Genomic DNA, 21,304 nt, shown 5'->3' on the forward strand with positions numbered 1-21,304 from the left:
TCTAGAGCCCCCACATTATTCCTGCAATGGATAAAGCTTCTCTGCACCCTCTCCAAAGCCTCCACATCGTTCCTGTAATGGGGTAATCAGAATTGCATGCCTCACCCCCTTCAGTGACACTGATACACCCCACCCCCTTCAGTGTGACTCTGATATGCCTCACACCCATTACTGTGACTCTGATACGCCCCACACCCATCACTGTGACACTGATACCCCTCACCCCCTTCACTGTGACACTGATACGCCCCACCCCCTTCACTGTGACACTCTGATACGCCTCACACCCGTCACTGTGACACTGATACACCTCACACCCGTCACTGTGACACTGATACACCTCACACCCATCACTGACACTGATACACCTCACACCCATCACTGTGACACTGATACACCTCACACCCTTCATTGTGACACTGATAGGCCTCACCCTTCCTTGTGACACTCTGACAGGCCCCACCCCCTTCACTGTGACACTCTGATATGCCCCACAGCTCTATTATAATCGGATACACCTCACATGCCCTCCATCCGCAGCATAGCTCTCCCTCACCGGCCCTCCCACAACGTAGTATTTCCTCCGCACTTCTCCCACACCACCACACCCCCCAACTGTTCCTTCCGCAACAAAGTATCACCTTGGCGCTCCACCCACACCGCAGCATTTACTCACTGCCTCTCCCGCAACGTGGCATTTCCTCAGCGCTACCCGCACACTGTCACCCTCCCTCACTGCCATTCCCGCAATGTGGCACTCAGGTCAACACGACTGAAATGAAGATCCCATTAATATTAAAGTTTTGCTGCTTTATTTAAATGACACTGCTGTCATTGATACAAACGTGTAGATGGGTATCTGGGGGATTGGGCCCTGGAGTGATTGAGGTGGAGGTTCAGGCTCCTTGAACTCGCCTGCCTACAAGTATCAGTCTCTGTCCACACACAAGCCCCCTTTCTCTGTTGTCTCCAAGCCCAGGATTGAGGACTTCAGTCAAACTCGGGATAGACAGCTGGGCTTGGGTATTCTCTGTAAACAACCTTCCCTTCAGGGCTCTCAGTGTTCCAGGGATGGGAGATGGGTTCACTCCCTTCCCGGGGTGACAACTCCCCCTCGCTGGAATCCTGCAGGGAAAAGATACAAGTGATGGCTAATCCCAATAGGCAACTTCCTGTCCACTCCCCAATGAACTTGACCTCTTCCCACTCACTCCCACTTTGCACACTCCAATGGACCTGGACACCCCCCCCCCCCCATATTCACAATCCTAGTAGCTCCGATCCCATTCCATTTACTCCTATTGTCCATAATCACAATGAACTCGGCCTCTCCCACTGTTCACAATCCCAGTGAATTTGACCCCTTCCCACTCACATTGTCCACAATCCCAATGCACCCAATCCCATCCCACTCCCACTGTTGACAATCCCAACAGACCTAACTCCCTCCCGTTCACCCCCACAGCCAAAATCCGATAGGCCTGACCCCCTTGCATTCCCCCACTGTCCACACTGCCAATGAGCCCCACGCCCAGTGAGGGAGCTACTGTACCTGTTTGGGGAGATCACGGCTAAATTTATAGAAGGAAGTCAAATGTCTCTTGTTGGGTGGGACCTCCCTGTCGTCCTTTGCCCTCTTCCGCTTGTGCGTGCCCCCCTCACTGGGCGTAGGGCTGACCGATCCCTGTGAGCTGTGTCTGGCCGCTGGGGCTTCCTCTCCCTCTGGGAGCTGGCTGCTCGGGGGATGTGTGTCCACCAGCGTCTCCTCAGCTCCTCGGCTGCCTTCGTCCTGCACACGTATAGACACTGGTCACCAACCAAACCCCCAAAACAATGGCATGGCCATTGCCATGTCCCGACTGGAGATCAGCACTCCCCAAACACTCAGTCAGGGCAGCCACCTAAGTAATATAGCTACATGGGTCAGAGGCAGGGTATCCTGCAGTGAATGGCTCACTAAACCTTTCCACATTTACAAGTGTGATAGAATGCTCTCCACTTGCCTAGGAATGATTGTCACACACTGAACATCCGCTGCATTACCCACATAGTCTTTCCACTATCAACAAGGCACAAGTTAGGAGTGCTGGATTATTTTCCCCATGCCTGGATGTTTGTCCTTGACTCACCCTCTGCCATGTTATCTGCATCACTCTTCCACCATTCACAAATCCCAAATGTAATGAGATATTTTCTATTTGGCTGGGTGAGTTGAGCTCCACTAAAACTCAGGAAGCTTGACAGGATCCAGAGCAAAGCAGCCCACCACCACCACAGCACCGTGGCTGCTGTGTGCACCATCCACGAAATGCACCATGGGTCCTTGCCTGGGCCTGTCCAACCGCACCTCCAAACCTGCCACCTCCGCCACCCAGAAGGTCATGGGTACTGAGTGCAGGAGAATACTACTTCACCGTCTCAACTTTGGAATACATCAGCCATTCCTTCATTGCGACTGGGATTGAATCCTGGAATTCTGTCCCCAATCCCCAATTCAAGGATGATCCACCTCCTGAGGGATTATATGGGGTTGGGCCGGTAACACTGAAACTCAGGAGAATGGTTGGTGAAGATAAATTGCAAGAGAGATCTATTACTTCTCTCTCCATCTTCCCTCGACTTCCAGAGGCATCAGCTGAGATTGAGATTGCTTCTTCCCCACCTTGGCCTGGGATTGGCCGACAAAAATTGATCCCCATTAAACAACTTCCAAATGAGCAACGTGATACATCTAGAAAGGAAACCGACTGAAGGGAGAAAGATTAAAGAGGGCCAAAGTGGGGAGGATGGGCACCTAAGAAGTGATTTTGACAGCTGAAGGTGCAGCAACAAGGGCTGGGCAGTGGGAGAGGCCAGTACTGAAGGAGCCTGGAGTTCTCAATGGGTTACTGAGACAGGGAAGGGATGATGGATGTGAAGTGGTTTGAATAAGAGGTATGGGAGGCATAGTGTCAAAGAGTTTTCAGGTGAGGACTGTGAAGAGGAAGTCAGTGATAATGTTTAATACTGAGCTGGAAGAGCAATTATTACCTCAAGCAGTATGGTCAGCTGGGCTGTGCGGTAGGAATCACCATGAGAGTCCAGACACTTCATCAGGAACCTGGTGAGCACAGAGAAAGACAAGAGCATATCACACCCTGGCTAATTTCCCCTGTCCATCAAACATAGGGGGTCACAGGGCTGTGATCACGAGCAGGAACCCCAGCAGTTTTCCACTTTCTCTCGGAAAGGTCAGATCATAATGACATCCTCCCTCCCTTTAACCCAGATATCACCGGAAAAGGATTGGGAGCTGTAACCCTAGCTCATTTCCTCTCCTCGCTCTAATCCATAAGTTGCTGGGTTCAGTTTAGTTTATTGTCATGTGCACCGAGGTTGAGGGAAAAGCTTTTTATGATTGGGAGTGGAAACCCCGGCTAATTTCTCCTCCTTCCAGGATGTTGGGTAAGGATCGGGAGCGGGAACCCTAGCTGATTTCCCCTCTGTCTGCCACTCAGGGTTTACCGGGCAGTCATCAAGAACACCACTGTAAATGTACCTTCGCTCCTTTTTCAACCTCTGCGTTATCTTCCTTACGTTTTTTAGTCTGTTCAAGAGTTTTTCATTTACCTGGAACAGAAATTGTGAATGGCAATTAAATCCTTGATATTTGTTACAGTCAATGTGCTTGCGGTTAAGGTGTAATACAAGGAGTCAATGCAGGCACAGGACACTTAACCTCTCAAGCCTGCTGCCCCATCCAGACAAATCATGGCTGCTTTTTAATTCAGTGCCATCTTTCTGTCCTATTCTGATCTCCATCGATTCCCTTAATCTCAGAAATCTCTGACCCTATTTACTTTAACCAGTAATCCAGGATGAAATTATCCAGTGAAGTTTTATGAGAAAAGAAAACGGGATGATTACCTTGTTGATACTGTACTATAGGCCCCCGAATTGCCAAAGGGAATTAGAGGAACAAATATGCAGGGAGATTGCTGAAATTTACAAGAATAATAGGGTTGTTATAGTGGGAGATTTTAACATTCTCAATTTAGACTGAGACTGCCATAGTGCTATGAGTTCAGACGGGGTGGAATTTGTTATATATGTTCAGAAAAGTTTTCTCATGCAATATATAGAGGGACCTACCTTGGAGAGGGTAAAACAACCTACTCTTGGGAAACAGGCACGGCAAGTGACTGAATTGTTAGTAGGAGATTACTTTGGGAGCAGTGAACATATTTTAAAAATGTTTTTAAATTTCTATGGGAAAGGGCAGAACATGTTCACAAGTTAATTGGGGCAAAGTAAATTTTGACATCATTAGACTGCACAAAGTATAAAGCCTGCATGCTCCTGTTACAATGAAGGGCAAGGCTGGCAGGACTAAGGAGCCTTGGATGACAAGAGATATTGAGACTCTAGTCAGAAGCAAGGAGGACGTTTGTTGGGTACAGGCATCTAGGATTAAGTGAATCCCCGGATGAGTACAAGGATGCAGGAGTGTATTTAAAAAGGAAATTTAGGACAAAAATGAGAAATTAGGTATCAGAGAAGATTAAGGGGAATCCACAGATATTTTACAAGCATATAAAGGAAAAAAGAGTAACTTGGGGGAGAAGAGGGCCCCTTAAATGACCAAAGTAAACCTCTATGTGTTTATCGAGATGAATAGGTTGAGCTACTCAATTAATATTTCTCTTCTGTGTTTGTTGTGTAGGGAGGCATGAACACTAACTCATGAAAGATGATGAGGTTGTCTTGGGCATGGTCCGCATAACAGTGGAGGAGCTGCTGGCCATTTTTAGAAGGATGAAGTAGCTGAATCTCTGGGCCTGAACAGGTATATTCAGGAATCCTGAGCCAGGGAAGTGGAGGATGGCTGACGCCTCTTTATTTAAGAAAGGCTGCAAATAAAAAAAGTGGAAAATATAGACAAGCAAGCCCAACATCTGGGGAAGACAAGTTACTGCAGGGGATTCTGAGAAGTTACACGTGCATTTGGAAAGAGGGGTTGATTAAGGATAATCAGCATGGCTTTGCGCATGGGAGATCTATAAATTTTTTAAAGGTTTTATGGACTTGAGCAAGGTCTTTGCTAAGGAAAGGGAGGCTGCTTGGGGGATTAGATTCTATGCGATCTAGGGTAATCTAGCCGATTGGATAAAAAATTGGCTTGTTGGTAAGAAGCAGAGGGTGGTGGTGGAAGGTTGTTTTTCAAAGTGGAGGCTTGTGACTAGTTGTGTGCCTCAAGGGTTGGTGCTGGACCCATTGTTGTTTGTTATCTATATTAATTATTTGGATTTGGATGAGGCATGGTTAGTAAGTTTACAGATGACACTAAAATAGATGGTGAAAATGGTTATCAAGAATTATAGTCAGATCCTGATCAGCTGGTTGGCTGAGGAATGGCAAATTGTTTAATTCAAATAAGTGTGAGATGTTATATTTTGGGAAATCTAACAAGGGCAAGACCTTCACAGGAGTGTTGTGAAACAGAGGACATTAGGAATACAAGTACCAAATTCCGTGAAAGTGGTGTCAGTTAGGGTAGTGGGCAGCATTTGGCACACTGGCATTCATCAGGGCCATTAATGGGCATTGTGTACATAGGTTGGGATGTTATGTTGCAGTTGTAAAAAGACCACACCAGGTGTGAGACCACACCAGGTATAATTTCAAATTTTGGTCACCTGCTACAGAAAATATGCCATTAATCTGGAAAGTGTGCGAATAAGATTTAGGAGGATGTGTCAGGATTTGAGGGACTGAGTTATTGAGAGAGGATGGGCAGGCTAGGACTTTATTCCTCAAAGGGGCAAACATAAATCATGAGGGACATAGAAAGTAAATGCATATCCTTTCTTTGGTTAGGGAATCAAACACCAGAGCGAATATAGGTTTAAGGTGAGACGGGAGAGATTTAATAATAACCCATGGGAATATTTTTCCCCCACACAGAAGGTGGTATGTATATGGAATAGACATAGACATAGACATAGAAAATAGGTGCAGGAGTAGGCCATTCTGCCCATCGAGCCTGCACCACCATTCAATATGATCATGGCTGATCATCCAGCTCAGTAACCTGTACCTGCCTTCTCTCCATACCCCCTGATCCCTTTAGCCACAAGGGCCACATTCTCTGCCCAAGTAAGTGGTTGTTGCAGTTTCAACAGCAGCATTTGATAGACATTTGTCAGGTACAGAGATGTGAAAAGTTCAGAAGAGTCAAATGTTCGCAAATCAGAATATTTGCAGGTTGGTCAATTTGGATGAACTGTGCTGAAGGTTCTGTTTGCGTGTTGAATAATTCAATGACTTTAATTATAAACCGATTTGTTTTGTCTCCTTCCCAGTTTGAACCATTTTGATCCCAACTTGAAATGTTGATTCTGTTTCTATCTACTTCCACAGAATCTGCCTGATCTGCTCAATGTTTCACACATCTCCCCCAACAATGTAACACTACTTTAGTTAAGTAACAACCCTGCTTACCTCTTCCTGAGACTGGATTCACACTCAGAGCAATTGGGTGTTGGATTGGCTCTTCTGACAGACTCACCGTTTCAATTTCCTTGCATCTTCTCTGCAACGCGTGGTACTTGTTTCGGTACAGCTCCCGCAGCCTCTCTGCCCCTTCCTCCTCCGCAGTGTCACCATTCAGCTCCGTGTCTGCAAATTCCACCTCCTGCTCCAGCTCGCTCTCCAGGATGTTGCCACCGAAGAGTGGTGGCAAGGCCAACTCGGAGCAGGGACCCGAGAAGTCATCGAAGCCAACTGAGGACATCTTAGGGCTGAAGGGCAGAATGCAACACCGTCTAGACTTGCTTCCCCCTTCTGGCCAAACTCCTCAGATTTCCGTCAGGATTAAATGCTCGGATGGGTTTTGACGGGGTCTGTGTTATATGAAGCCAGGCAGCAGGCTATTGGATGAAGCCCCTCGGCATGGCGGGGCAGCCTTTGCCCTCCTGCCAGTGGCGCACACACAGGTTTAATGTCAACTCGGTTCTTGTGCCAGAGGGCCAGTCACTTTTCAGACTTTTTCCTGTCAGCTCAGCTTGTTGGTAGAAATACACAGCTGCAGGTGTCCAGTGGAGCCATTTGTGCGGTAAATGGGTGAGAGGTTAACGGGCCCAACCCACCGCCTCACCTGACGCCCGTCTGACGCTGACGCGCTGCCTGAGGGCAGGTAGGCGGGACCTGCGGGGTTTAACCAATCACTCTGCGAGGCAGCTCGCACTCAGCCATGGAGTGAAGTGAAGCATGGAGCAGCCGGGGAAGCGGGGTTACCTGTCTGCCAACCAATCAGAGGGAAAGGCGGCGACGCGTCATGACGGGCAGCCAATGCTGACGGAGAGCCAATGAAAAGCGAGGGCCGTTGTCAGCGATTGGCAACAGCAACGGCCAATCAGCGGGCGGAGACACCTCCCCCGCCAATGAGCGGGCGCTGCAAGGGGCACGTCAGGAACAGTGGGCAGGGCCAGGACATCCTGTGACCAGAAAACAACCATGACTTTTATTCGTCAAATCCTGAAGTCAGTCAGTCTCGTCAGTGTGAAGAAGGGTCTCGACCCGAAACGTCACCCATTCCTTCTGTCCCGAGATGCTGCCTGACCTGCTGAGTTACTCCAGCATTTTGTGAATAAATCCTGATATTAACCTTCGCGGAGACAACAGCTCCATGTTTTATTTCAAATAACGAAGCGCGGTTATTTTGTTGGGGACGTCACACGGCGGGGGAACGTGTCCTGGCCTGACGTCACACGGCGGGCGCAGGCGCTGTGACGGCATACAATGTCAGATGGGGAAGCGTGGCTTGACTTGACGTCACACGGCGGGCGGGACAGGACGTGACAACGCGTTGTGAACCCGGGCCGGGCGCTGGGGGCGGTGAGTGAGCCGCAAGGCCTCGCAGGTCGTGGGGGCGGCTGCAGCTCCCTCCTTGCTCCCTTCTCCCTCCATGGTCGCTCCAAACTAGTCCCCCTGTTGGCTTGTAGCCTGAGTTCCATTCCCTAGGCTATGTTTGGTCTCAAGAGCCTAATCCGTAAATTGGCCTTGCCATTGTGTGTAGGAAGGAACTACAGATGCTGGTTTACACTGAAGATAGGCTGGTTTACACTGAAGGAAAGTTCTACAGCGGGTAGTCCATAGAGCTCAGAGGGCCATCGGAACACAGCTACCAGACTTAGAGGGCATCTACAACACACGATGCCTCAGAAAAGCCACCAGCATGCACAAAGACTCTTCACACCCCTGCAACAGTCTGTTCGAACTCCTTCCATCGGGCAGATGCTCAGGAACAGCTTCATCCCCAGGGCCATAGCTGCTATGAACCGGTCCTACTGAGCCGGATGGCCACAACGCATAGATCAACTGACACTTTACCCTGTCCAAAACTGTTACAACTGTTTCGTTTCGTTGGGTTGCTGCTGTCTAAATTACTTAAATTATTGCATCGTATGGGAGGCGCATTCCCAATCTCGTTGTACCCCTGGGTACAATGACAATAAAGATATATTGTATTGTATTATAAAAAGCTGGAGTAACTCAGTGGGACAGGCTGCATCTCCAGAGAGAAGGAATGGGTGAAGTTTCAGGTCTAGACCATTCCTCAGACTGAGAGCGAAACGAGAGATATGGAAGAGTACAGAACAAATCAGAGCAGGCACCGATACCGATGGCCAAGGAAAGGTGGAGCCCACAATGGTCCACTGTTAGCTGTGGAGGGGGTGATAACGAATGAATAGTGAAAGTAGTAGGACGACTAGGATTGGGGAGGGACGGAGAGAGTGGGAATGCAAGGGTTACTTGAAATTAGAGAAATCGATACTGGACCAGCTTTATCTCCATTTGTTGGACTGATGAGTTCTCCCCATTTAACTCCATTGTTTGAATTTTTGTCCTGATGAAAGAAGTTTATGCCCATTCCTTTCCCTCTGCTTGCCCTGGTTTATTCCCATTAGTTGGCCTAATTTTATCGTTTTGGTAGACTTTTGAACACACTTTATTCTTGTTGGGTGGCCTGATAACCTTGCATATTCCCACTGGTTTCTTTCTGATCTTACTTTATCCCGATTTAGAGCATCATTTAAGCCTATTGGTTGAGCTTTGTAGCCACATTTATCCCCTTTGGTAGACGTAATGAGATTCTTTCATCACCAATAATTGCTTTGTTCCCTTTATCCCCTTAGTGGCCTGATGAGATTCTATTATTCCTGTTGGTTAGCCTATTTTAACCCCATGGGCTGGCTTTATTACCCTTCCATATTCCCATTGGTTGGCCTCCATTATTCCCATTGGAATATTTGTGGAGCCACCTTAACTCCCTTTGGTTGACTGCTTTATCCCAACCGGTTGGCTTGATGAGCCTTGTATATTCACATTTGTTGGCCTAATTTAATGCCAGTGGCTTACTGAATCTTCTTAATCCCTACTGGTTGACTTTTGGAGCCTCCTATAAAATGAGACAAAAGGATGTCAGGTAAGGAAAGAAGAGGAGGAATGAAATTTGAAGTTGGAGGGAAGGGGGAAGGTAATGGGCTTGGGGTTGGGAGATGAATGTATGGAGGGGAAAGACATGGTGACTAGGACAGTCTTGGCTCCAAAACATCATCCCTAGTGCCCCAACCCTCCACTGTAAAAAACATTATTCAAAATAGTGGTTTGCACGGCCCACTAAGGAAGATAATAATACAATAACATTCAAAACAGTAACAATTAATTGTGCATTTATTCAAAATCCAATTACAACTTTTAGTTTAATTAATTTAATAACATTGATTAACTTGATCCAGTGATACCAGCTTTTCAGTCTGATGATCAGTAGCAAGTCTTAGATACCACATTTTGTAACTACTTCTCTGTACAGTAATTGTTCAATGCGATGGATGGGCTTGATGGAGTGATACCAGTTTCCCAGCTTTGAGAAATTCCAAGAAATACTATTTAACAAAACAGTGAGTGCTTTTAGAGTGATCTATGGTGCACATGGCAGAATAGGTGCCCCGTAAGCCTTTCAAGTGTATACTGCCACATCTCTTGTCCACCTGCCATCCACTTGCCTCAGCGCACCCCCCTAGGCAATTCCGCAGTCCCCAGGGGACAATACTAGCCACTTTGGGGACCACGTATCTAAATGGTACCAATGTGCCATCTTATTTTAGTGAGTCACATCACAAAATGAGATTTTGACAGTTCATACACAGTTGAAACAATGGCCGAAATAATTGGTACAGAGGCTGAAAAGCAAGAAAGGAATTTTTAATGTAGAAACAAAGAACTGCAGATGCTGGTTAATACAAAAAATGACAGTGCTGGAGTAATACAGCAGGTCAGGCAGCATCTCTTGAGAACATGGATAGGTGATGTTTCAGACTGATTGTTTAGGGGAGAGGAGGAGAAAGGTGGAAAAGTGGAGAGGTAAGACCAAGCGTGGCAAGTACTAGGTCGACATGCGACATTACTTGCTACAAGCGTGGCAAGTAATAGGTCGACACTGGCGAGGGTTTTTTTGGACAAAATTTGGGTTAATTTCAATTTTTAATTTTAATGTTGCGTGGTACAGATGGGCAATACCTGATTTTTTTACTGCAGTGTGTCACTTTGTAATCTGGAGGACCGAGTCTGCTGCAAATGGATGGATCCAGTCAGAATTTGTTAAAGCCATTGGGAAATAACAATAATCAAGGTTCAAAAGGTTTAGCCCATACCTTGCACTGGAAATTGCTGTGCCACAGGTCCCATTTAGAAGCCAATTGGTTTATCTTGCTCTGTAATTCTTAATTTTCAATAACATTAATTGCCTTGTACATCTCCATCAAGATGGATCCATTCATACATATTGTCACTTAGTAATTTCAGAAGTCTTGAACTTCAATGTTTATCGGGTGAAAGTTTTAAACAGTACAGTAAGTTTCCAATTATATAAAATTTGAATTGAGTTTAACATTTTGTAATAGGTAGGTAGTACAGTGACAATCATGTCAAATCAGAACAATAGGTTAGTCCAATACTTTGGTTAATTGTTTAATCTGTTCTTTTCAGTACTTTTCCAGAGCTCTAGGCAATAGAGCAATAGATCTAAATGGCTATTTATTTTGCATCTCATTCTACCTTGAAGCAGAAGCCTTTCCATTTTCATAAAAATTAAGATAAAAACTTCAATACCATCTAGTAATGAACCTCAGTTGAGAATGTTGAGAGTTGATCCAAGCTATGTAACTGGAAGGTAGACACAAAATACTGGAGTAACTCAGCAGGACAGGCAGCATCTCTGGAGAGAATGAATGGGTGACGTTTCAGGTCGAGACTGGAATACTGTGAGAATGCCCCATGGATCAAAAGCAGCCATTCAACCTTTGGGGGGGAAAATTATATAATGATCATATAAGGTGTCAATTCATTTTGCATCTTGCACCAATGCATTGTACACCTTTCATTGATAAATTTCCAAAACTTTACTGAAAACAAGAGGAAAAAAATGTCCTGGTATCGGCTGGTTTCACCGCCATCCAGGAAAGTGACTTTTACATGAAACTTAAGCTTTGAATATTCATAGATAAGATGAATGAGGATTAGGAACTGCAGATGTTAGTTTATTTAAAAAAAAATGCTGGAGTAACTCAGCAGGTCAAGCAGCGTCTTAGGAGGACATGGAATGGCAGTGTTCTGGGTTGGGACCCTTCTTCAGATCTGAAATGTCACCTATCCACATTCTCCAGAGATGCTGCCTGACTCACCAAGTTATCCCAGCATGGGTTTTTTTAGATCAACAGAAACAATTTAGATCACCAAAGCATTACCAGGAATAATAAATTTGCACCCTTCCATCTGTTGTCTATCTTATCTGCATGTCTGTTGAAATGAAAGAGCTGCAGAAAAATGAACACTTTATTCCTTTCATGACATGGGCATTTATAAAATCACTTCAAGTACCATATATGTTTAGAAGAATGGGGGGGACTTCATTGAAACGTACCAAATAGTGAAAGGCTTGGATAGAATGGTTGTGGAGTATGTTTCCACTAGTGGGAGAGTCTAGTGGAAACATCCTATCCACATGAGGATATGTGGATCCTCAGAATTAAAGGACGTTCCTTTAGGAAGGAGATGAAGGAATTTCCTTAGTCAGAGGGTGGTGAATTTGTGGAATTCTTTGCCACAGAAGGCTGTGGAGGCCTTCAACGGATATTTTTAAGGCAGAGATAGATTCTTGATTAGTACAGGTGTCAGGGGTTATGGGGAGAAGGCAGGAGAATGGAGTTAGTAGATCAGACATAATTGAATGATGGGCTGAATGGTCTAATTCTGCTCCTATCACATATGGCCTATGACCATATTCTACCAGGGAATATTTCTAGTCAAATAGATATCCAGCTACCAATGTTATTCCACTCACCAGCCATGCATTGAAGTCAGAGGTACAATATTGCATGTGATGCCCATAGACAGACCAGTGAAGTACAAGCAGATGCAAAAGACCATGTTAAAATAAGTTAATTTTAGATTAAGAATATTATGTACATATGAAGTATAACAAATGGCACCAAAACTACTCAAAATATTGCTTTAATCTGTATTTGGAGGTATAATTTAAATTGTTTTAATAAATCTAGTTTAACTACAAAAACGTTTTAAACCAAGTATGATCAACACTTTGCTGAACACTTACATTCAGTCGGCCTTGGCCTACACGATCTCCCGCTTGCCAAATATTTTAACTCCCCTTCCCATTCTTACCTTTCTATCCTGGACTTGCTCCACTGTAAGTGAGTGAACAACAGTATTTCTTTTGGGCAACTTACAACCCAGTGGTGCGAAGGCTGATTTCCCCAATTTCAAGTAACCTTGCATTCCTTCTCGCCCCACCTCCCCACCCTAGTCCCCCTGTATCCCTTCGTTATCACTTCTTCCCAAGCCCCTTCCTCCCCCCCCCCATTTTCAGTCCAAATAAGGGTTTCAACATGAAACGTCACCCACTATTTTTCTACCGAGGTGCTGCCTGACCCACTGAGTTATGAGTTACTCCAGCACTGTCATGTCTATCTTCTGTATAAACCAGCATGCGCAGTTCCTTCCTGTACATATATTCAAGTGTCATCTTATTATATCCACCGTAACATTTTTCAGATCGGGTAACCAAAAAACCTACGTTAAAAGATAGCGACAAGAGTAATTTCTCACATTTTAATTTGCAAAAGGTCACCATTTTCCTTTCCAACATCTCATTAAATTGTCTCTAACTCCCCAAATAAGTGAGTAATTGGTGTTGCCAGGTTTTGCAAATGGTTTGGTAGAAGTAACCTGCAATTTACATCGTGGTTGATATTTACTCAATAGCATTAGCTGGGAACTCAATCAACAGGAAACAAGAACCCAGTGAGTGTTTTTGCTATTTGACCCATCCACAACAGTTGACCAATTTATACCACAAGTGACACTGCCACAAAGAAAAAAAAATGTTCATGATTGATTTTCCCTTTTATTGTCGTAACATAATGGATTACCAGTGATTTACAATTTAAAAACTGAACAGCAGTGTTACAGGGTGGTAGAGAATACCGTGTACAGAACATGGTTAAAAAATTGACTGCAACACCTCTGCCAGGTTGATCAATCAGGAGACAGATCTAGTCATCAATAAATAAGGCAGCAGATGCTGTGGCTGCAAGTTAATTGGCTGTGGATGATTTGAGGTAAGCTATCACGTCTTCACGTTCGCCCTTCTTCTTGAGACCAGCAAAGATCATTTTTGTTCCTGGGATATATTTCTTCGGATTCTCCAGGTAAATTCGGAGTGTATCCTCACTCCAGGTAATACCTGTGCAGAAATAGAACAGTCACCATCTTCAAATCAGTAGATGAAATTCCCACTCAAAACCATCTGAAAATGATTTTAAAAGCCTCAAATCATCACACACAGCCAATTTTATCAGGTGATTAGAGACAATGCAATTTTATTTGGTTAAAATAGCCCTAAATAGGAGGTTTAGAGGTTGAATGACCTCCGAGTTACTCCGAGTGTTTTGTATCTAACCGATATAAACTGCCATCTGCAGTCCCTTCCTACACAGTACATTATATACTTTTGGATTGTTCAATATATTTAAATATAAATCCTCTAATTTCTAGTGGGTATTCCACATCTCAATAATTTCCTTCACAATCTAAAATCATCCCTTCATTCTTTACACTTGAACTCAAAGGCTACAGAGGGACAAATTATGAAGGTATCACCAACTATTTTCAACAAGCACATGGAAATCAGTTACAAATCTTCATGCGGAGCAGAAGAACCCCGGAAAACCTGGGTCTCCTCATGGGAGCATTAATGGCCAAATTCTTTAAATTTCCGTCATGTAGAAGAAACTGGGACTGTCTCCGCAGAATAGAGATTCGGACAGGTACAAAAAAACATTGAGAGTATAACCTGAGTATATACCAGTCAAGTTCTGGTAACTATTCTCAGGCGTAATAACAGAGCTAAATTCAACTGCAATTTAAAGAGCTAAATAGGCACCTGAAGTTAAAGTTGCAGTCATGAGAAAAACTAGATGGATTACCCCTACATATAGCCAAAACAGACACAATGGTCCACTTCAGAAAGGTTGTAAAAGGCTAGTGTAGATCATTTGTAACAGCAGCCTTGCACAGGCATTTTCTAGACTCTCAGTAAAAGTTGAGTGTTTGTCCATCCACCGTAAAACCCTTCAGTCAGTCCAAAACCAGCAGGTTTGGTCTTTGCAACATTCATAATTTATTATTTGGTGAGACTGCTATGCTAGCATTGGGTTTTTTCCGGGTTATCCAGTTTCCTCCCACACTCCAAAGACCTACAGGTTCATAGGATAATTAACCAGTAAAAATTGTAAATGGTCCCTAGTATGTAGAATAGTGCTAGTGTATGTGGATCACTGGTTGGTGCGGACTCAGTGGGCCGAAGGGCCTGTTTCCACTCTGTATCTCAAAAATAAATTAGACATGTCCAAAACAGAATGGCATCTAACGAGCCATGCAAGGGCACAGCACTACTAAAACTCAATTGGTCATTATATCTTTGTGGATGTAATCATAGTTCAGGCTGGTTTCTGCATGTTAATGTTTTGTCATTTGGCACTTCTTAGGTGAGATATGAACCATCACTGATTGGGAAGTAGAAGTTGGCAAAAAAAAAAATCAAGTTATTTGTCCAACAGTTTAAGAGATTTTAAGTCATTAGTATTTAAAAGCTATTCAGTTTTATTGTCAATATGTGAAGCTTTATTCAAAATCAATATAAAGTGCATGTAACTTACAAGCCCAAAATCACGCATGACCCGACAGGTGTAGAATTGTATTTACACATATATATATATATATATATATACTGTGTGATGATACATCATACTAAAGTATATTACATAAAGTTGTAAACAATTAACAATTTGAACAACCAGGGAAATCTAATAGATCATTATCAAGGCATCTTATCTCAAAGCTAGATGAATCAATTTGCAATGTATAAATTGGCTACCACAGAAAGTCTTATCATCATATCATATATATACAGCCGGAAACAGGCCTTTTCGGCCCTCCAAGTCCGTGCCGCCCAGCGATCCCCGTACATTAACACTATCCTACACCCACTAGGGACAATTTTTACATTTTACCCAGCCAATTAACCTACATACCTGTACGTCTTTGGAGTGTGGGAGGAAACCGAAGATCTCGGAGAAAACCCACGCAGGTCACGGGGAGAACGTACAAACTCCTTACAGTGCAGCACCCGTAGTCAGGATCGAACCTGAGTCTCCGGCGCTGCATTCGCTGTAAAGCAGCAACTCTACCGCTGCGCTACCGTGCCGCCCTTCTTCACTGTCAGACTGCCATGCACCCAAACATTGGATAGATTCAAATTAAGTGACTAGATCTTGTTTCAGGTAGGTTTAAAAGTTGTGCCCCCAAAAGACCTTGCAACCCAAAATAAGCCAAATTGTTCATATCATGGGTCGCTACAAAATAAAATCTCCCACAGGAGATATTTTTGCCGACTACAAAATATCCGGTTGTAGAACAGTTAAGAGTTTTCAGTAAACAAGAGTTTGAGAAATATGCTAACATTTGCAGAATTGTATTTCCAGCTGCTGCTGCTGAACATTTGTAAGCTTAAAAACACAACAGAAAGCTAATCAGTTAGTGGTTGCCTAATCAAGTTTCAATTGCTGCAATCTTCAGGTTTGCCATCAATTATTAATTCAAACACCTATTTTCTCATTCATTTTTAGGACCATAAATGTTGATTAGCAATAATTCCAGAACAACAATGGTACATCAGACTTAATCTCCATTTTCCAAACAATCTAGATATCTGTTTTACAAGATCACCAAGATAATAAATGTTATAACTGTTTTTTGTTTGTGGATTTGACTGTTTTCAAGACTCAATTAGAGTGAGTAATCTCATCCCAAAATTGACATTTTATACTTTTGGATAATTCAAAAGTGAAGTGCATGGTCTTAATCTGCCTCAGTTTACCTAGCTGGTTAAAAGTTGATATTTCAGAAAGGAAACCACAGGCATACAAAACCCACCTTTATTTTTGTTTGCCACCGTGTAAGAATATCCTTCAGCCTGGCCAGTCTTGCGTCCAAACAACCCATGGAGGTTTGGCCCAGTCTTGTGCTTGCCTCCACATTCAACAGTGTGACATTGTGCACACTTCTGAACGAAGACCTTCTTGCCCTTCTCTATATCACCCATTCTGTTCAGTTTCTAAAGAAGGGGAAAAGTATGTTATCAACTAAATCTCTGCTTGTTTCTGATTTTTTAAAAAATCAGCTATTTTCATTTTGAAAACAAACATTAAATGTTCTAGATTCACAAACACGCATAAAACTTAAGTCACTACAACCGTTCTTTCATATTTTTCAGCTGATCAATCTCAATCCACAAATTTTCCACTGGTTCACAAAATCCGTCATAATTATTAAACTACACTAACCAATTACAAGATCGCAGAATGAAAGAAAGCAAAGCAGAAAACTCCCCTGTTCAGTTCACTTCAAAATGAGAAGGCAAAACAATTGAGGGAAGTAAAAAGATGAACACACATTGTAAAATCAGTGATGGGGATTAATGAAAATATAGAACTATGGTGTTCTGAACAACCTGAAGTTTATGGAGGGTCGAAAATTAGTACATGGCCAGGAGAACGTTGAGATAATCAAGCCTCCAAGTGTTGTGCTGATAACAGGTGGGAGAGCATGCTGCAATTTGAACTCTTTGCCACAAATGGATATTTGCACTCTACTGCAAGATAAGGGGTTGAGTAGGCAAAAACTCAGCAAATGGAGTTTAATATTGTAAAGAGTAAGCCCGTATATTTCAGTAGAAGGAAATTGAAAGCGATATGTTCATACAGCAAATAACTGCAGGTGTAGAGAATTTGTTCCTGCGCTTGAAACATAAGTTAGCAGGTACACAAGCAGTTCAAAAGTCAAATTGGCCTTTATCACAAGAGGGTTGAAGTTTAGAAATAAAGTTGATGAGGAGTACATCTGGAATACTGTGTCGAACTTTGGCCCTCTTTAAACATTTAAAACAGATACATGGGAAGCTCAGGAATTCACTACCATGGAGGCATTTAAAGGGGAGGAGATTAGCTATTGAAAGATCAGTGAATATGGAGCTAGGGAAATGACACAGAAGAGCCAAGCCTTTATGCAATTTATCCACGATCACATTGAATGACAGGGCAGTCTTGAAGGATTGGATAAACTACTGCTCATATGGTTCTGCATACTTATGTGTGTAGCAAGGGCACTGAGGTCTCAGAGTCTAGGAAAATCAGATACATGAACCTTCCAAATCAACTCCTGAAATTCACCCTGAAAAGAAATTTCCGTACCTCAGTTTTAAATATTTATATGGGTTCCTTCATTCAAGATGAAGGGCGGCATGGTGGCGCAGCGGTAGAGTTGCTGCCTTACAGCGAATGGCGCCGGAGACTCAGGTTCGATCCTGACTACGGGCGCCGTCTGTACGGAGTTTGTACGTTCTCCCCGTGACCTGCGTGGGTTTTCTCCGAGATCTTCGGTTTCCTCCCACACTCCAAAGACGTACAGGTATGTAGGTTAATTGGCAGGGCAAATGTAAAAACTGTTCCTAGTGGGTGTAGGATAGTGTTAGTGTGCGGGGATCGCTGGGCAGCGTGGACCCGGTGGGCCTGTTTCTGCGCTGTATTTCTAAAAAAGAAAAGATTCTTCCACTATGGGAAACATCTTGGCACCTACCCTGTCATGCCTTCTTAAGATCTAGCATGTTCCAATAGGATCATCCCTACTTCCTCTGACCTCCAAAGAATACAGCAGCCAAGAGAGAGGACCAAGCCTCTGGCTTAAAACAGAACTTGTAGCAAGGACTCAATGTTACGTCTTCCCAAATTCAGTTGGAAGGAAATTTCTGTTCATCTAGTATGCAATGTTGGACAAGAGGATCAACCAGAGCTTGAACACCATCACCGTAGACATGGAACCCAATATATTTTGTGATATTGCCAAGGAGCAACAAGTAAATACAAAGGGCAAAGTTAGATTTTCTGGGCAGAGGAGAACAAGGATAGGAATCTTTGAATCAATGTAGCTGGAAAAGTGCACACAACTGTGGTTACAGACAGACAGGGAAACCTGGTGAGGATAAGCCCTCACATCAGGAGAGCCTTGGGGGCAGAGATCACCTCCTGACCTGCATGGGTCTGGAGAAAGGAGAAAGATGGAATGGTGCGAAGAATTTCAGGCAGGCTGAGAAGGATTCAGGTCCTGAGGTTAGTTACAGGATCGTTTACAACTCCAACAAGGTTGGTTTCAATGACAAGGTCGATGTCTAAAGTACACATTTATTCAGCACTAGAAGTAATTATCATTTAAATTAATGAGGGCTTAATATAATTTTAACTTTTTAAATTCAACACATCAGTTTTAGGTTCAAACCAGCCAAGGTCAAACCGAAGGTCATTCTAAAACATAACATAGGTCAACATCCGAGTGTTGGAAGATTTCAAAGTCTAAACATGTTCAAATAGAAATCGTAATGGAATGAACGAACCGAGACGCCGTAGAACACATCCAAAAAGGATGGAAAGAGTGGCGATGTCCTCAGCAATCTCAGCTTCCGGACAAACTCAAAGACCAATTGCGAAACCGAAATTTCGCAAGAACAAGATTGAATAACCAGGCCGAAGCATTATACTTGTTTCGTGGTTGTGTTAAAGATCCTACCACGACCCTCCATGTATTAATTCAATGCTTTCCTACTGCAGATTAATAAATGGCAGGGCTTAGTTTAGGAGATGCTAGTTACACTTTCCTGGCCCCGTCCTTCATTTCCCCGTCGCAAGATTCAACCGAAAGCAGGAAGCATTCGCCTTTAATTCAATCTTAAAAAATGATAATGCATAAAGTCAATATCCAGATCGTCATCAATAAACGTAGCCAATAACCCGTTACCCACGTTCCAGTTAATCAGTTTTCACTTACAAAATTCAGGTAAAAATCAAGTTAGCAAAGAATCGTGACAGGACGAGGCGCTGAGAACAGAAGTAAGAGATTCAGGTGGACCAGACGCCCAGCAGCGTTGCCGGGCGATAAAACCCAGTTTTCCGGGACCCAGGCAGCGACGCTGCAATCTTCCCGCACTTTACTGCCACTTACCGCCGCTCACGACCGTCTCCCGTCCTCACTAAGCTCAAGGTCGTCCACGCCGCACCGGGCAGCAGCCTCACGAATCCGAAACTCCGCTACAAGGTGTCCCGGAACGTGACGTCACGCCGCGTGACGTCACGCAGCCCTCATCCCGCTCTCGCCATTGGACGGGACAGACACCCCCTCTCTTCGATTGGACCAGTTCCCCGTCAATCACCGCCGACGATGACGTCCAGCCCGCGCCCTCGCCCTCTCCCTCTGGCTGATCCGACCAGAGCGCCGCGCGCAGCCTGACGCCGCACGCTACACTGTCGCAATGTGGAGAGTAGCGACGCAGGGGAAGAGATGCAGGCACAAAGATACTAGAGGAGCAAGATCGATCACTCCGCCCTAAAAACCGCAATAGGCCATGGGTAAATTAGGGGGGCATTTTAGGAAGCAGATTCTGTGTGCTAGACTGACTCTGCGATTTCTTAAATGTTTGCAAACAATTATTCATGTTCAACTTCTTGAATAAGTTAACTTGACATTTATAACTATTTCTTGAAGAGTTGCTGCTTCGTGATCTTTAAACTTTGGATGTTACTGATTGAATATTTGCACTAGAAATCCACTCTGTATCAGGCCAATTGAACATATTTAATGAGTCTGAAGAAGGGTCTCGACCCGAAACGTCATCCATTCACTCCACGAGCTGTATCTCTTTTTGTTTTGTTTTAAAACATCATTGAAGCAGAGATTAGGCATTTGCAAACAATAGAACTCTACTGTATCCACGATTTATTCACAAAATGCTGGAGTAACTCAGCAGGTCAGGCAGCATCTCGGGAGAAAAGGAATGGGTGACGTTTCGGGTCGAGACCCTTCTTCAGACTGATGTCAGGGGGGCGGGACAAAGGAAGGATATAGGTGGAGACAGGAAGATAGAGGGAGAACTTGGAAGGGAGGGACAGAGGAACTATCTAAAGATGGAGAAGTCGATGTTCATACCACTGGGCTGCAAACTGCCCAGGCGAAATATGAGGTGCTGTTCTTCCAATTTCCGGTGGGCCTCACTATGGCATTGGAGGAGGCCCATGACAGAAAGGTCAGACAGGGAATGGGTGGGGGAGTTGAAGCGCTCGGCCACCGGGAGATCAGTTTGGTTAATGCTTGGTTTCGCCGTTGTAAATCTCTACTGTATCCACAATATAATTGAAAAGACATTTAACTTTATACTTGGAGCCAAGAAAATTTGAATTGATGAATTGATTAGTTAAAAACACTTGACAGCCACTAAAATGACCAATGCTGCCTGACGTGGTACAGAAGTATGAATCCAATTCAAATAGACACAGTGGTGGCGTAAATCACTGGGTCAGGCAGCATCTCTGGAGAAAAAGGATGGGTGATGTTTCAGGTTGGGACCCTTCTTCAGACAAGGGAGAGAAAGTGAAGAGCTGGTATAAATCAGGATCTGATCTTTTCATTGGTTAACTGATATGCGAAACTGCAACCCTGTATATCTCGCACACAAAATTATGTAAATCTACCATGAATGATAGAAATAAAAAGTGTTAACCTTGTCTGTGAAGTTCATTTTTGAATTATGTAAAATTGAAGGCGGTTGGTGCAATATACTGCTCACCCACAAATTTGTCGT

At 44.0% G+C, this 21,304-nt stretch overlaps 2 protein-coding genes across 3 annotated transcripts; both read right to left on the reverse strand.

The window, feature by feature from the left end:
- Nucleotides 1-777: 777 nt before the first annotated feature.
- On the reverse strand, nucleotides 778-7,174 carry tfpt (TCF3 (E2A) fusion partner). Its single transcript, XM_078428261.1, has 5 exons — nucleotides 6,548-7,174; nucleotides 3,539-3,609; nucleotides 3,031-3,100; nucleotides 1,553-1,789; nucleotides 778-1,125 (listed from the first exon to the last, which is right to left on the reverse strand). Exons 1-5 carry the CDS (start codon nucleotides 6,770-6,772, stop codon nucleotides 991-993), a joined length of 738 nt encoding a protein of 245 aa, XP_078284387.1. The 5' UTR covers nucleotides 6,773-7,174; the 3' UTR covers nucleotides 778-990.
- A 6,271-nt stretch (nucleotides 7,175-13,445) lies between these two features.
- LOC144605245 (cytochrome c, testis-specific) lies at nucleotides 13,446-19,812 on the reverse strand. 2 transcript variants are annotated; one of them, XM_078420343.1, is made up of 3 exons: nucleotides 19,672-19,812; nucleotides 16,555-16,735; nucleotides 13,446-13,804 (listed from the first exon to the last, which is right to left on the reverse strand). In XM_078420343.1, the coding sequence occupies exons 2-3, from the start codon at nucleotides 16,721-16,723 to the stop codon at nucleotides 13,656-13,658; spliced, it is 318 nt and encodes a 105-aa protein (XP_078276469.1). In that variant the 5' UTR covers nucleotides 16,724-16,735; nucleotides 19,672-19,812; the 3' UTR covers nucleotides 13,446-13,655. The 2 variants fall into 2 exon arrangements, with proteins under 2 accessions (XP_078276469.1, XP_078276476.1); XM_078420350.1 differs by lacking the exon at nucleotides 19,672-19,812 and adding an exon at nucleotides 19,498-19,645.
- Between the last annotated feature and the right edge of the window lie 1,492 nt (nucleotides 19,813-21,304).

Source organism: Rhinoraja longicauda, chromosome 2 (genome assembly GCF_053455715.1).
Source record: "Rhinoraja longicauda isolate Sanriku21f chromosome 2, sRhiLon1.1, whole genome shotgun sequence".
Taxonomy (NCBI): domain Eukaryota; kingdom Metazoa; phylum Chordata; class Chondrichthyes; order Rajiformes; family Arhynchobatidae; genus Rhinoraja; species Rhinoraja longicauda.

Excerpts from the sequence above, each read along its gene's own strand:
- LOC144605245 (XM_078420343.1), bottom strand. The coding sequence starts at position 16,723 with ATGGGTGATATAGAGAAGGGCAAGAAGGTCTTCGTTCAGAAGTGTGCA. Across the intron at positions 13,805-16,554 it reads GGTGGCAAACAAAAATAAAG|GTATTACCTGGAGTGAGGAT; the intron begins GTGGGTTTTGTA and ends ATTTCTGCACAG.
- tfpt (XM_078428261.1), bottom strand. The coding sequence starts at position 6,772 with ATGTCCTCAGTTGGCTTCGATGACTTCTCGGGTCCCTGCTCCGAGTTG. Across the intron at positions 3,101-3,538 it reads AGGTTGAAAAAGGAGCGAAG|GTTCCTGATGAAGTGTCTGG; the intron begins GTACATTTACAG and ends TGTGCTCACCAG. Across the intron at positions 1,126-1,552 it reads GCCGTGATCTCCCCAAACAG|GATTCCAGCGAGGGGGAGTT; the intron begins GTACAGTAGCTC and ends TTTTCCCTGCAG.